The sequence below is a fragment of the Mustela putorius genome, unplaced genomic scaffold (genome assembly GCF_011764305.1).
Source record: "Mustela putorius furo isolate JIRA1106 unplaced genomic scaffold, ASM1176430v1.1 tig00000487_pilon_pilon_pilon, whole genome shotgun sequence".
Taxonomy (NCBI): domain Eukaryota; kingdom Metazoa; phylum Chordata; class Mammalia; order Carnivora; family Mustelidae; genus Mustela; species Mustela putorius.
The window spans coordinates 3,344,127-3,357,717 of record NW_025421399.1 but is presented as its reverse complement, the minus strand read 5'-3'; the positions used below and the strand labels follow the sequence as shown (position 1 = coordinate 3,357,717).

General features: G+C 54.3%; 2 protein-coding genes across 9 annotated transcripts; both read right to left on the bottom strand.

Annotated features, from left to right (window-relative positions):
* Positions 1-890: 890 nt before the first annotated feature.
* On the bottom strand, positions 891-2,979 carry HEXIM1 (HEXIM P-TEFb complex subunit 1). Its single transcript, XM_004772479.3, has one exon. The coding sequence runs from the start codon at positions 2,353-2,355 to the stop codon at positions 1,276-1,278; it is 1,080 nt and encodes a 359-aa protein (XP_004772536.1). The 5' UTR covers positions 2,356-2,979; the 3' UTR covers positions 891-1,275.
* Positions 2,980-4,921: 1,942 nt separating this feature from the next.
* ACBD4 (acyl-CoA binding domain containing 4) lies at positions 4,922-13,591 on the bottom strand. 8 transcript variants are annotated; one of them, XM_045080806.1, is made up of 10 exons: positions 13,481-13,591; positions 12,969-13,098; positions 12,582-12,702; positions 12,427-12,511; positions 12,017-12,137; positions 11,676-11,765; positions 11,289-11,359; positions 11,121-11,199; positions 10,414-10,544; positions 4,922-5,103 (listed from the first exon to the last, which is right to left on the bottom strand). In XM_045080806.1, exons 2-10 carry the CDS (start codon positions 13,054-13,056, stop codon positions 5,056-5,058), a joined length of 834 nt encoding a protein of 277 aa, XP_044936741.1. In that variant the 5' UTR covers positions 13,057-13,098; positions 13,481-13,591; the 3' UTR covers positions 4,922-5,055. The 8 variants fall into 8 exon arrangements, with proteins under 8 accessions (XP_044936741.1, XP_044936737.1, XP_044936739.1 ...); XM_045080802.1 differs by lacking the exon at positions 4,922-5,103 and adding an exon at positions 7,043-7,777; XM_045080804.1 differs by lacking the exon at positions 4,922-5,103 and adding an exon at positions 7,043-7,774.

Here is a 13,591-nt window from a genome sequence, read left to right as displayed (position 1 = left end):
CCCTAAGCAGCTATTAGGAGAGTGGGACTAGTGGCTGCACAGAGAATGAATGAATGTACAGGGTTCCCACTTGTCCCATAAGGACTTAATTTAGCTCCTCAACCAGAAGCTTCACATTTGATTTGCAGTGAGTGGGGGGGCAGAATTTCTAATTTTGGTTTGACCCTCATGAAAAGGTAGACAGCTTCTGTTCTGGTTTGGTTTTTTTTTGTTTGTTTGTTTGTTTTTTAAGTGTAGGGAGCACTTAAGTATTAGATAATTAGGGTAAGTCCTTGGAATGCCCCAAACAACCATTTCCCCTGTAAACCCAATACTCCCTACCTCTGAATGTCTTAATAAAGAACTGCCACACAATTTTATCCAACCATTGCTTGCATAGAAATGCAAGGGGGTTACCAAGAGCCTTTTTCAGACATACAGAAACTTGTTCCAGCTTTGTTGGGAAAGTGAAGGAATCACTAAAAACCTATTTGTAGGAATGAAATGAGACTGTCAGTTGTCTAACCTAACAGACTGCCAAATTAGGTTTACAGTTTTGTTAATAGACTTTCAAATGGCTGTTGAGAAGCAGAATTAAATTTTAAGCTTCTGATTTTAGCCACTTTGCTCCCCAAGCACCCAACACTGGTTTCTCTAGCATCAAAAAAGAAAACCAAGGCACTAGAAAGTGAGCACACTTAAGTTTTGAAGATAATTAATCTTTATATTTTGCCTGAACTGTATATTTAACATACTAAAACCCACTGAAGAGGAAAATCAGCAAATTGAAAATTGTCCCATTAAAGATTTTTTGCAAACTGACAAATTTAATGATTTCTTTACCCCCCCAATGCAATCACTTAAAGTAAGCACAATTTTGAATTAGCTCTAGAAATCACACTGAAACTATGTTACATTTACAAATATTAAATTTATTATAGCTAGAACGAATTTAATTGTTCTCAGATTTGGCCACCTTAGCTCCATTTAAGGAGGGGATTTTTTAACAGAAAAATGCATTATAACTTGGTCAAGTTACTTACACATTAAAAAAAAAAAACTTCTAAAAAGGAAAACAAGAAAAGCAACCCTTCAGTTTCACATAATTAAAGAACAGGAGAAAAGCACGGAAGCTACATCATAGCTAAATTTACCAAACCAACCAAAGCCGGGGGGGATTTTCTCTTCTGATTATTGTCATAAAAAGGTCCACTGTCTTATATACACATGTGTATAATGTTACATTCCATCACTGTAAAAAGTCCCCTTTGCCCCCTCCCCCAAAAAAGTTTCAGTCTAGTCCCCAAACTTGGACAGCGGCGCTCGCTCCTGCTGCCGGTGCAGTTCGTTCTCCGTCAGCAGCTGGAGGTTCTCGGCGCGCAGCCGGTCCAGCTCTAGCTCCAGCTCCCGAACACGCGCGTCGTCGCCGCCCAGCCGCTTGCTTTCCAACCGCAGCCGGTTATTCTCGTCCTCCATGCGCGAGAGGCACTTCTCCAGCTCCAAGTACTCCTTGATGAGCTCCTGCTTGCTCATGTTCTGCAGACTCTCCGCGTGGTACCGCTCGTAGGTCTCCGAGAAGTCCCGCTGCAGAAACTCGCTGCCGTCTCCTCCCATCCCGTCGCTGCCCCCATCCTCTTCGCCCGCTTCTTCCATGAAGTCCTCGTCGCTGGTGTCGTCGGATTTGGCAGCGGCCCGCTTAGGGTAGAGACCGGTTTTGAGATCCGGCTCCTCCTGGTCGTGATCATCCATGAGGAACTGCGTTGTGTTATAGGGTGCGACAGGCTGACCCTTGGCGAACATCTCAGCTCGAATCCTTGAAGCTCGCAAGCTCTGTTTCTCGTCGAACTTTTTCTTCTCTTCCCAGGTCAGCTTGTAGTACGGTTTCCAATGCCGCTTCTTCTTGGAGGGGCGTCTCCTATGCTTTTTCTTGCCCAGCTGTCTCTGCTGCTGTCCCCACGCCTCCTCGCCCCCTGCAGCAGGAGCCCCCAACTTGTTGGCCTCGGAATCATGACAAGGCTGAACGAGAGACTCGGCCTCGGGCCTCGGTTCCCCCGCAGCCTCCGGCGGGGGGGCTCCGCCAGCGGACAAGTCGTCCCCATTCTGGCCCTTCTTGCCTGCTTGCGGACAGCTAGGTTCTGGACGGACCAGGGTCTGCAGGGGAGGCGGCTGCGGCTCCAAGCTCCCTTCCCCCTCCTGCCCCGGACGGCCACCCAACTGGGGGGACGCTCTCGATTGCCACCTACTGTCCTCCTCGGGCACCCGCTCCTCCGCTCCTGGGGGGCGATCGGGGTTCCGCTCATCATGAAGAGCAACAGCACCTGTACAGTTGCTAGTTTGAGGCTGGTGCTGGTATTCTGACAAGAGTGGCTCGGCCATGGCTAATAGAGTCCTCTTCTCGAAGTTTGAAAAATTTTGGCTGTAAGTCCTTAAGGAGAAGAGAAGGTTTCCTTTCCTTTTAAAAATGTCCAGCAGAGTCCTCTTCGGTCTGTAATTCCTGCAGTGACGCCTTTAGCCAGTCCTTCTGTAAACAAACTCCAATTGCAACTTGGGAGAGCTCAAGTCAGTAAAGGGTTAAGTGCCCACAGCGCGGCCAGCTAGCGGGTCCAAAGGGGTGCAGCAGCAGTAACAGTACGTAATGTGCAAAGGGGGTGGACCTCAAGCCTCTCCGCAGAGCGCCCCCACAATCGAGGAGTTGGTGGGCGAGGAGATGAGGTGAAGTCCAACGGGTTAAACCCAGCCCCGAAAGGGTTAAAACTACCCGATGACGCTGCCTCCGAGGGCCGAATCCACAAAGGGTTAAATCCCCTGCCGCAGAGCCCACAAGGGGTTAAAGTCCCAGAGCCACCTCCTCCCACTTCCACGGGTGTCGCTCCAACCCGAGCTCCCAGTTCCCTAGGCCCGGCCGGAGCCTCAGCTGAGGACAGACAAACTCATCTCCCCCTTGGCTCGATGCTCGGCTCTGCTCAGATCTCCACCGCCTCCTCCTCTTTTCCTCCCTCCCTCCTCCCCCCTCCGACAGCAACTCTTCCGCCTCCTCCCCCCAACTTCCCCTCCCAACCTGCCTCTCCACCTGCCAACTTCCAACTGCTGTCTCCAAGCCCTCTGCGCCCCTTTTATATAGAAGCCTGTCCGCCCCGCCCATGCGCATGCGTAACGGAGTCCCCATGTCAGGAAGCTGGGAGTCGTAGTTCCCATCCCTCAGGCCCGCCGTCCTAGCGCGCCGTGCAACGTAGCCAATCCCAGAACGCGCAGGGGGCGACTTCCAGGCCGCCTCCTTCCATCTCATAGCCCTCGCTAGAGAAACGTGGGTGACCATTGGCCAGGAGTCGCACGTCTCGCCGAAGAAGGAAAGCCAATCGCAGAGAAGATGGGGCGGGCTTTGGACCATACCATTCTGCTTCAGGAATACGAGAAGATTCGATGGCCTCTGGGGGCCTACACAGAATATTTTTATGAAAAGGTGCGTTTTAAAGGGTATTATCGTATTCTTTCCTCAGCGGAAGGGTTCCGAAGGTTATAAACATTTGTTAGCTAAAGCAAAAATGGTTTATCCCTAAAAAGTAGTCCCTACAGTGTAAAAGAAGATTAAATCCTATAAAGAGAGATGTTGGCCTTTTGCTAATAACTCTCGATTCTTAAGATTACAGGAATAGGCTGCAAGATGTGTGTAGTTAATGCCTGGGGCTGACATTTGCGGAAGGATATTGTGAACGCATTTTGTATGCGTATGAAGAAGTAAACAAATGAAGAATAAAAAGTGCCGCCTTAAAGGGGCAGTGTGACTGCATTAGCGCTGCAACCTCGGACTAGGCCTCGGAGGATGAGAAGGCAGGTTCGAGTCCCGGGTGACTTACATCCTCTGGCCTTGGGACCGCTGGACGAAAGTGGCCGAGCCCCAGCCCAGGCCTACTTTTTCAGGGCCGCGGCCGCCCGAGGACCAGTGCAAAACGGTGGGCCGGTGGGCCGTGACCGAGCCTCTTGCCTGGGTGGGGATTCGGGAAGCGCAGGGTGCACCTGGGGCTCTCAGAAGACCTGGGGTGGGAAGGCCTCGCCCCCGGGGCTTCAGCTTCCCTCGAAGAAAATGGCCTCCTGGGGCTGACTTGGTCTCTTCACTTCCGAGCTGACTGGGAACATTTCCTGAGCTCAGACAAGACCGTCTGGGCCCGCTGATGGACCTCTTTGGGGGGAGGCGGGGGAGAAGGTTCAAAATTAATCCTGAGTTTAAATAATCAGCCATGGCTAGCCAAGAGAGAAGGGCTCTTCTTCATCAATTGGCGCTGGGCAGCACTGGGAGGGAACGGAACCAGACGCTTCCCCAAAGAGGAGGTCTTGCCTAGAAATGAGGGCAGGGGAATGCTGGCCCAGGACTTTGGGGGTAGACTCATGGGATAGGGAAGGTGACATGTCTCCTTGAGAAAATTCTCCAGATTCCGAGCTCCAACCTGGAGAACAGGGTCCTGGAGTAGCAGCCCAAACTCTGCTCTACTCATTTAGGCCTAAAATCTCAGTGTAGTAACAGACTCTCCCTCTTGCCACACACCCGTGACCCATTCATATTTCTTAATAGCAACATCTTACATTCAGACCTCTTTCTAACGTACAACAATTCTTTACGCAGGATCACTTGACCCCACCACAGCCCAGTGAGTGAGGGTAGGAATGATTGTCTCCATTTTAGAGATAAGAAATCTCTGAGACTATGAGAAATGAAGTGACTTGTCCAAGGTCACATGACAACTAAGTGGCCATTCTTGCTAGAATGAAGGCCTTTGTGACCCTTGAGTCATTTTTCTTTCACAAAAAAATTATTTTTCTCAAGAACTTAGGAATTAGTTCCTTTCCATTTCCAACAGCTTTAGCTTAATTAAAGCCCTCATTTCTTCATTTAGTAAACATTTGTTAGGAAGAAACAATGATGAATAAAATGCCATCCTTGCTGCTCATGAACAGGCCATTAAACTACTCTGAGCCAAAATGACAAATGAAGAAAATCCTGGCAAAGACCTTGTGAACCAAGCTGCTCAGGAGTTGGGAATTGCGGACAGGATTCGTGGGGGACATGTCTTCTTGGCTCCCTCAGAAGGATGAAGGGTTTTCAGGCCCAGTAGCATGAAGAAGGGCATTCTGTAAAGAACAAAAACGGTGTCCAAAGAAAGGACTCATCCAGAACTCAGGAGTGGTTTCATGGGGAAGTGGTGATGCGTATGCCCCAATGGAGAAGCAAGCAAGAATGCCAACTGTTTTGAAATTGACCACTCCAGTTTCTGGGCTTCCAAGAACTCCCTGCATCTGGAAAACGCTGCTGTTCTTTGTCCTCCTTCATCAGTCAGTCCTGTGAGCAAGAGCTGCCCCTCACACTGAGAGCTCCCTGAGGAAAAGAGGTTTTGCAGAGAACTTGAATGGGAGTCAGAGATCTCTTTAACTCCTAGAGGACTCCTGGGTACCCTCATTCAGGGGGATTGAGAGGTACAGCTGAGCCCAGCCACCCTCAGTTTACTGGAGAGGGCTCATCTGTCACATGTGGGGAATGGTGGGCAGAGTGATAGGTTGTGGAATTCTAGAATTCCGTCAAACAAGAGGCCAGGCACCTTGATAATAGCTGAGTTTTAACCCATTGCCAAGCATTTTACATGATATGGGCACGCCTGGGTGGCTCAGTCAGTTGTGTCTGCCTTCCAGTCAGGTCATGATCCCAAGGATCCTGGGACTGAGTCCTGCATGGGGCTCCCTGCTTGGGGAGCCTGTTTTTCCGTTTGCCTGCTGCTCTCCCTGCTTGTGCTCTCTCTGACAAATAAAATATTAAAACAAAAAACCCAGGACTGCCTTAATGATAATCTTCATCCTTATTTCACAAACAAGGCAACCCAGGTTCAGAACAGTTAAGGATCTTGCTCAAGTCCCACAGCTAGTGTACCCATTCCTGCATCCCCAGCATCACTTTGGCCCCTCTCTTGCTCCATCTGTAACACAAGGGTTTATTCAGTCTCTCTGCCCCTGGACCGGACCATAGAGCACCTGGGCTGGTGTCCAGGTGGGGACGCCCTCCCCACCTTGAGAGGAGCACTGACAGAGTGACTGAGGCTTCCAGTGGATCAAATGATAGCCAGCCTTGGTAGCGGTCGAGGCCAGGGGCTAGGGGCAGATAGACGGGAACTCAGGAGTTTAAGGGTCTCCAAGAAGGAGCTTTCAGAACTGTTTCTTCCTCACCAGGGGGAGGGAGGTCCTGGGGCCCTGGCGGTGGCAGCTGCAGGGGCCCAAGGCGCTGCTGTGGCCCTCTGCTGTTGGGGCCCTTGGCCAGAGGCCTCTCCCGCGCTCAAACTAGAAGGCGCTCAGAGTGGCGGATTAACCGAATACGGGCCACTGCTGGGGGGTGGGGGGGGGGTAGCAGGGCGAAAGGGGAGAGGGAGCGACAGGGCTGTCGCAGACCACAGGGAGACCAAGGCCCGCAAGGCGGTGAGAAAAATAAGTTCGGAACCCGAGCAGCCGGCGGCACCCACAGTCTGTGCCCACGCGGGCGCTCTGCCCATCTCGACGGGGGCTCCCGCGCCCAGCCCCGCCCCCACTCCTCAGGGCGGGGCGGGGACTAGGCCCCCGCTGGGTCTTGGCCTTCCAGAAAGTTCCCTGGGAAAGCCTGAGCGCGGAGGTCACGGGCGGGGGCACCGGGAGCGAGCAGCTGTGGAAGGGGAAGCGGGCGGTGGGCACTTCCGGGGCGGGGGGCCCGGGGCCCCATGCCGGCGGCCCGCGCTCGGGACAACGAGCAGCCGCCCTTCTCTCCGGGCGGGGATGGCCTCCCTCTCCTCCGCACAACCCTGCTCTGCTGGGCGCGGGGCGGAGCCGTGCCTTGGCCCCACCCCCGGTGACAGCGGAGGGCCCCGCGCCCCTCCCTCGGCGGCTCCGCCCGCTCTCCACCCCTGCCCCCCTCGGCCCCGGGCCCCTGTGCTCCCGGCTCCGGAGCAGGACTCTCGGGACTGTCCTGGGGGCACTAGGGGAGAGGCAGGGAAGAGGCTTGTGCCTTACGCGCCCGGACCCGGCTTCCGGCCTCACTCCATGGGGACCCAGACAGTAGAAGATTAAGGTCTTATTTTATTTAGTGAAACATTCATTTGTAAGTGAATCTTCCATGAAGATGTCCTGAGTGTGTGTGCGCGCAGGGGGAGGGAGGCCGGCAAAACGGAGCTCACTTCCCTCCCCTCCCCCCCCAACTCGGCCGGGCCTCCTGGCCTCCCTCCCTCAGCCTCTCAGCCAATCATTCTCACGGGTCCCAGCCCAAGTCCCAACTCGCCCAAGAGCTGGCCCTCCACCGGGAGAAACTGGGGTGGGAGAAGAGTCAGGTGACCCAGAGGGAGGGGAGGGCAGAGGCTGAGACCGGGCAGCCCCGCCCCCGAGTCACGGCCAACCCTGAAGCGGGGACGTGCACCACTCCCACACCCTCCCCAGGGAACCGGGGTGTTTGGGTGGGAGGGGAAACGCGTCCGTGTGAAGTTGCGGGGGAGGATGGGCTCTTAAATGCCCCCCCGCTCCCCGCCCAATACGGGAGCGGTGCATAGGCAAACACTGGTTGGGGGGACAGAGTTAATGCTGTTCCTCTCCTAAACCCTAGGAAGGCTCAGGGCACAGCAGGAAGGGGGCTCATAGCCACCTCAGTTGGCTGCAGAGACCCTTCCACTGAGAGTCACCTCTTCTGGGTCCGAAACTGTCGGAAGAGCCACTGGACGATGAAGGGCCACAGGAGGAAGAAGAGCAGCGTGGGACCCGAGAGCCTGAAGGGCCATGGCCGGGCACTGGGCGGGGTCCTCTGCTGCCAAGAGGGAGGGAGTCAGGGGCCAGCCCAGGCTTCAGCACCGACTGGGGCCTCTTGAGGAACCTGCTTCCAGAACTAAGTGGGAGCTTCGTCTGGGGGACCTGCCTCCCTAAGATTGTAAGAACTGGAGCAAAGCAGGCACTACACCCAAATCTGCAGAGATCCTGCAGTTCCTAGTGGGTCCCTGACAGCGGACCTCCAGTTCCCTCCCACATCCTCCTCCCAGGACAATCCCAGGTGCTGGAGAGACTGGCTTCTAGGCTGTCTCTTCCGGGCCACTGTTCGTATGGCTTGAATGCCCAATATGATAAAGGATGTACCACATATTTGAAACGGTGCTCAGATTTTCGTTTCTCAATATCATTCTCTGCTAAAAAGAGCCAGGACTCCTTGGAGAAGTGGCTAATTCCAGGTCTGGAGCAGGGAAGGTCGAGGTGAATGTGGGACATCTTGTACCAGAAAGCAAGGAAGCTTTTAAAGATTAATGAGGTCACGTTATGAGAACGTGGGATCCAGCTTGAAAGGGTCTCCATTGACCAAAATTGTGACAATGTAAGCATCACAAAGAATTAATTTCTGTTGATTGAAATACTGAATCTTTAAAAGCCATTAGTCCATAATGATATGCAAAGAGAAAGTTGGAAATTTGTCACTATTGAGGTAGCCGTTAAATCAACTCCTCACTTTAAAATAGGTAATTAAAAAGGAAGAATTAAGCCTTTATTCTGCCTTTCCATAAGGCACTGAGCTTCAGGGAAATCCTGGATGACACACTACAGAAAAGTGACACCTAAGATACGATAAAGGAATAATAAGGATGCCTGGGTGGCTCAGTTGGTTAAGCAACTGCCTTCAGCTCAGGTCATGATCCCGGACTCCCGGGATCGAGTCCCACATTGGGCTCCCAGCTCCACACGGAGTATGCTCCCCTCCCTGACCTTCTCCCCTCTTGTGCTCTCTCCCACTCTCTCTTCCTCAAATAAATAAATAAAATCTTAAAAAAAAAAAAGGAATAATAGAATTTAAAAGTCAGTATGTTTTTGCCCGAATAAATTATTGATCCAGGCAAGGATTATCCATCAATTGTCAAAAATCGCAGGGCCAGTGGAGTGAATGGGGGAGCTGGCCATTTCCTTGGCTCCAACAGTGATGGGACCCAACTCTCACCCCTTCACCCATGCGAGTGGTCCATGCGAGAATCATTCATGGCAGGACATCCACACCTGTGTCCCCCCGATGTGAAGAACATCACATCTGACATAATCTGGTCACGTAAACTTAGCCAGCCATGAGGATGTCATCGGAAAGACCCAAAAAGGAACATTCTCCAGGACCACAGCACTGGCCCAGACCTGATAAGTCAGTAGCAAGGAAGCAGGGCAGGTATAGATGAAAGGAATCTTAAAGGACAGAGGAGCCCATTGCAGCACGTGCCCCCCGGGGACTGGATGGACAGAGCAGCTGGCAAAGGCCATTTCGGGACTACTGGGGAGATTTCAGTTTGGAGCGAGGATTTGATGGTATGAAGGGCTTGGGTGTGCTAAATCGTTGTCATTTGGGCTAGGTAGTAGAATGTTCTTATTTTTAGAGCTGGAAAACCAGCTCTTTTGGGGTGGAAGTCTTTAAAATCTTCGGCATGTAAAATTAGCTAAATAAAGGTCATATTAATGAGAAGGCCTCGAAGGGGTGGGCCTTGAAAGGTGAATCTGAGGCAAAATCCCTACCCCCTGGCTGCCACCCACGGTGTCAAGGGGGTCAGGGGTCACTCAGGTGAACCCGCACTTCCAGCAATTCATCAGTCTCCTGCCCCCATGACCCCAGGCGTCTCAAGAACAGGCCCACTCGGAGTCCACGGTGAGTCCCGGCTTCCGAGGGAGACAGACCTGGGGCGACTCCCAGCTCCATCACTTGGTGTTAATAATAATGGTAATAGTATACAGTGGAGCCCATTGGAGAAGACCTTCCTGGGGAGGAGTGGTGGTGGGGGGCATTATCTCATTTAACCCTCACAGCAGCTCTGTGAGGTTCCTCTAGGCTGGATTATTATTAGATTCCGTTTTCTCTCCTGTAAAAGGGAGATGAAAAGCAAACCTAGTTCATCAGGTTGTGTGGGTTAAATGAGATAATGTTAAGTCCTGTGTTTGGCACTCGGTAAGGGCTCAGGGAGCTGACGGTGCAGGCGCCCAGGAGCCCAGGTGTAAGGGGCAAGCAGATCTAGAAGTAGAGGGGAGAGAGGGAGGGGTGCACGGGCTGAATTGTTTGAGAGCAAACCCTAAATCTGGGTCCTGACAAAGGGACAATAGGGACCTCTAGTCCCCATGCAAACAGCAGGCACATCCTGGCCTTCCAGACTGTTGCAATTAGACCTCCTGGTCAGTTGCTCTTCCGGCAGAGGGAGGTAAGAGCAGGAAAGTAGGGCCCTTCCCACTCTCCCTTCCAGGGTGGGAGCACTTCAGTCCCCTGGACTGTGCTGCCTGTGATAACACACAAGCCACACCACTCTCTGCAGAAGTCAGAGATGTGGGCAGCTGGGGAGTTAGGACAAAAAGACGGAAGTGGCTCCAAGAGGGCCCTGGAGTAGAGACCCACGGCATTCTGCCTCAATCATGCCCTGGGCCTTGGGGGCAGCTCACCTGCTTCGGGAGGCCAGACATGCTCTCCAGGCTCTGCAGTCTCGCCTGGACATCCTGCATGCTTTCTTGCAGTGCCCGAACTGTCCCCACCAGCCACGTGTCCAGTTCCTGGGGCCCCAGCACGCTGCCCTCTGCCCAGCACAGACACACAAGGAAGGGGACTCAGGAAGCAACTCAGCTAGGGACAGGATGGTGGCAGGGCAGGGCAGGTCTGGGGCAAAGTAATACTAGAGAGCAATCCCTTGGAAAGTGCCCCTCTTATAAAGTCCATCCGAGTGGCTGAGTAACAGGTTCCCACGGGTTTGAATCCCAGCACTGCCACTTAGCTGTGTGACTTTGGGTAAGCCAGAAACTTCTCTGAACCTCATTCTGTCATCTGAAAATTAGGGGAAGAGGACATTGCCTTCACAGGGCGGCTTACTCAGAGGAATAAAGGAGATAATATTTATGAAAGTGCCCCTTAAGAGGCATGGCACACTGGAAGTTCTAGAAGGAGATAAAACAAAAATCACTGTCCTTTGACAGTCTCACATGGGAAGAGGACACAGAGACGGGGCCGGGCAGGGACTTTGCCCATCCAGGCTGGTGTCTGGCTGTTTGGCAAATGCCCAGTGCCAGACTTTGACCTCTGCCCCAAGAGGGCAGTCAGGGGAAAGCCAGAACCAGAGGGAGAGGCAGAAGGGGGAGAAGGGTTGGCAAGGGCTCACCTCTCTCTGCAGGGAGCCTGGAGCTGTTCCGGGTGTCAGTCTGTCCTTCAGGGGCTCCCTTCTGCTCTGTCCACACCTGCTGAGATGAGGCACAAGATGCCAGGGTGGGGGTCGAGCAGCCGGGGGGACAGTGGGGTGGGGAAGGCAGGGAACCAGGGGTCATCTCACCAGCTCAGGCTCCAGCTGCTCCAAGGAATCACAGAAAACCTCAGAGTCCAGGTCCCTAGGTGGCTGGGACTCTGGGCAGGGAGAGAGGTAAAATTAATGACAAAAGGGAGGCCATGGAAGAAGGAGAGGGGTGTGCGATGGGACAGAGGCACATGTCCAGGGCACACTAGAGACACTGCCACAAGACGCAGAGATGGGTCCCAGGAGCAAGGTCCCGAAAGTGGAATCCCAGAACCTGCCCCTGGGCCTTTGCACAGACAGCAGTTCTCAGTATCTGTGGGCATGGGGTGTGGCACCCAGCCTTCTCCCCTTACCCACCCCATTGAAAGCCCCCCACCCACCCCTCTTCTGGGTTTGGCTCTCTGCCCCTCCTGCCCAAGCACTGACCTGGACTTGGGGGTGCTGGTTCTCTGGGGAGGCAGGGAGGCTCGGGGGCAGCCCCAACATCTCCATTCAGGGCCTGCTCTCTCCAGCCTGCTGAGACACAGCACCCAGAGGTGGGGGTGGGAAGAGTCTGGTGCCTCCCAGTGAGACTGGCCCCTACTCCCCATCCATCATGAGCTCTGTCTGAGACCCACTCCATCAGGGGCACTGGTTGGACTCCCTACAGGGACATCACCTGGGGCCCTCTGCCCTCAAATCCCCCTCCAACTGAGCAGCAGCCCCCTCCGCCTGGACCTGGGGAAGTTCACTCAGCACTTGTGGTGCTCACAGCCTGGAGGCCTGACCTGTGACCCTTCTCAGGAAGGTTTCCGGGGGCCTCGGCATATCAGGGATCACCTGGTACAAGGGCTCGAAGTAAGCAAACATGTCCTCTGCCACCTCGCCCAGGGGCACTGTGTCGATCACCTGTGGGGGAGGAGGTCTGTTGGGTAGGGGCTGGTCCCTCCTACCACTGTCCTCCTATCCCCCTTGAGCTGGATCTCCTCTGCCCTGCTCCTGCCCTGTCATGCCCCTACACCCTGTGCCCAGTCAGGGACCAGAGACAGGCAGGGCTGGGGACAGAGCACGAACGTGGGAATTCCTACAGGTGTGTCAATGTGCAGGAAACATAATGGGGGTCAGTCCCAGAAGGGCAGAAGACAGGCCACCTAGCTGGGACCTCGGGGACAGAAAGAAGCCCGAGGCCTTTCCCTACCTTCTGTGCCACCAGCTTCATCTCAGTGATGTAGGCAGACATGGCCTCCTCCCTGCTCATCTTGCCCAGGCTGTTCCAGGCATCCCTGAGGGCAGAGAGCTGTGAGAGGCTGGTTGGCAGCTGAGGCTTGTTTGCCCTGCCGGTAGGGAGCTCACCACTTATAGCGTCCAATTGGGTCCCAGAACCCGGGCCGGGGGACCAGGCAGGGTCCCATGGTAGCTTGCTTGTAGTAGCTGTAGAATCTCAGCATCTCTTCGTAGGACGGGCGGTAAGAGCCTAGGCAGGAGGGTGGGAAGTAGAAGGCAGAGCATCACCCCTAACTCCAAGAGAGTAGAGACAGCACCCCTAACTCCAAGAGAGTGGAGACAGACCTGGGGCCACTCCCAGCTCCAACACTTTTGGAGGTGGGGGGAGAACCACCCTTGTAATGGGCAGAGATGGCGAGATGAGATCCCCAGAGTAGCCCAGTCACGTACTTATCTGCATCAACTGCAGGGACCCCAATCTTGTAGACCCCCAAAGGCAAGTCCCCGTACCCTCACCATTCTTAGGCAGGTTCTGAATGACACGGACAGCGGCCTGAAACTGTTTCTGGTAGTCCGGTTCTGGGCTTTCATTCTCGGTACCCATACCCAGTGGCTCCGAGCTCAGGGGACCCACTTTTGAGTGATTCTGCAAGAACAAGCCTCCGTGTGAGCCGACCTCCACGGTCCACTCTGGCACACACCTCCGGACGCCACTGATCACTTTCCAACGGGGCGAGTTAAGCTCTAGACCTGAGTGAGACACCCCGGGAGGTCTGAGAAGGCTACTTTCCCTACCCCAGGGGAGCGTGGGTGGGGCCAGGGTGGGCGGAGAGGACCCTGGTGGGTGGGTGGAGGCAGGTGCCACGGGTCTCTGTCCCTCCCTCCGTAGATGCACTTCTCCAACTCCTAAACAGGAGAATGGGCAAGCCAAGAGAAGTCAGGGCGGGGTCAACAGTCTCCCTCTCTGGTCCCCCACCCGCTCTGCCCTGGGGTCCCCTACCCCAGCCGCTCGGCTGTCAGGCACTCACCCTGCAGCGCCCACTACCCGGACTTGGGTCCTTTGTCGCCACTAGTCAGAGGCTTCCGACTGACCTCCCGGCCCAATCTGACCGGGATGTGGACGCAGGGGGGAAATTTAA

Bases quoted from the DNA above. Each gene is read 5' to 3' on its own strand.
- HEXIM1 (XM_004772479.3), bottom strand. From the start codon at position 2,355: ATGGCCGAGCCACTCTTGTCAGAATACCAGCACCAGCCTCAAACTAGC.
- ACBD4 (XM_045080802.1), bottom strand. From the start codon at position 13,056: ATGGGTACCGAGAATGAAAGCCCAGAACCGGACTACCAGAAACAGTTT. The intron at 12,138-12,426 runs GTAGGGAAAGGC...CCTCCCCCACAG, and splicing joins TGAAGCTGGTGGCACAGAAG to GTGATCGACACAGTGCCCCT. The intron at 11,360-11,675 runs GTCAGTGCTTGG...CTCCCTGCCCAG, and splicing joins ACCAGCACCCCCAAGTCCAG to AGTCCCAGCCACCTAGGGAC.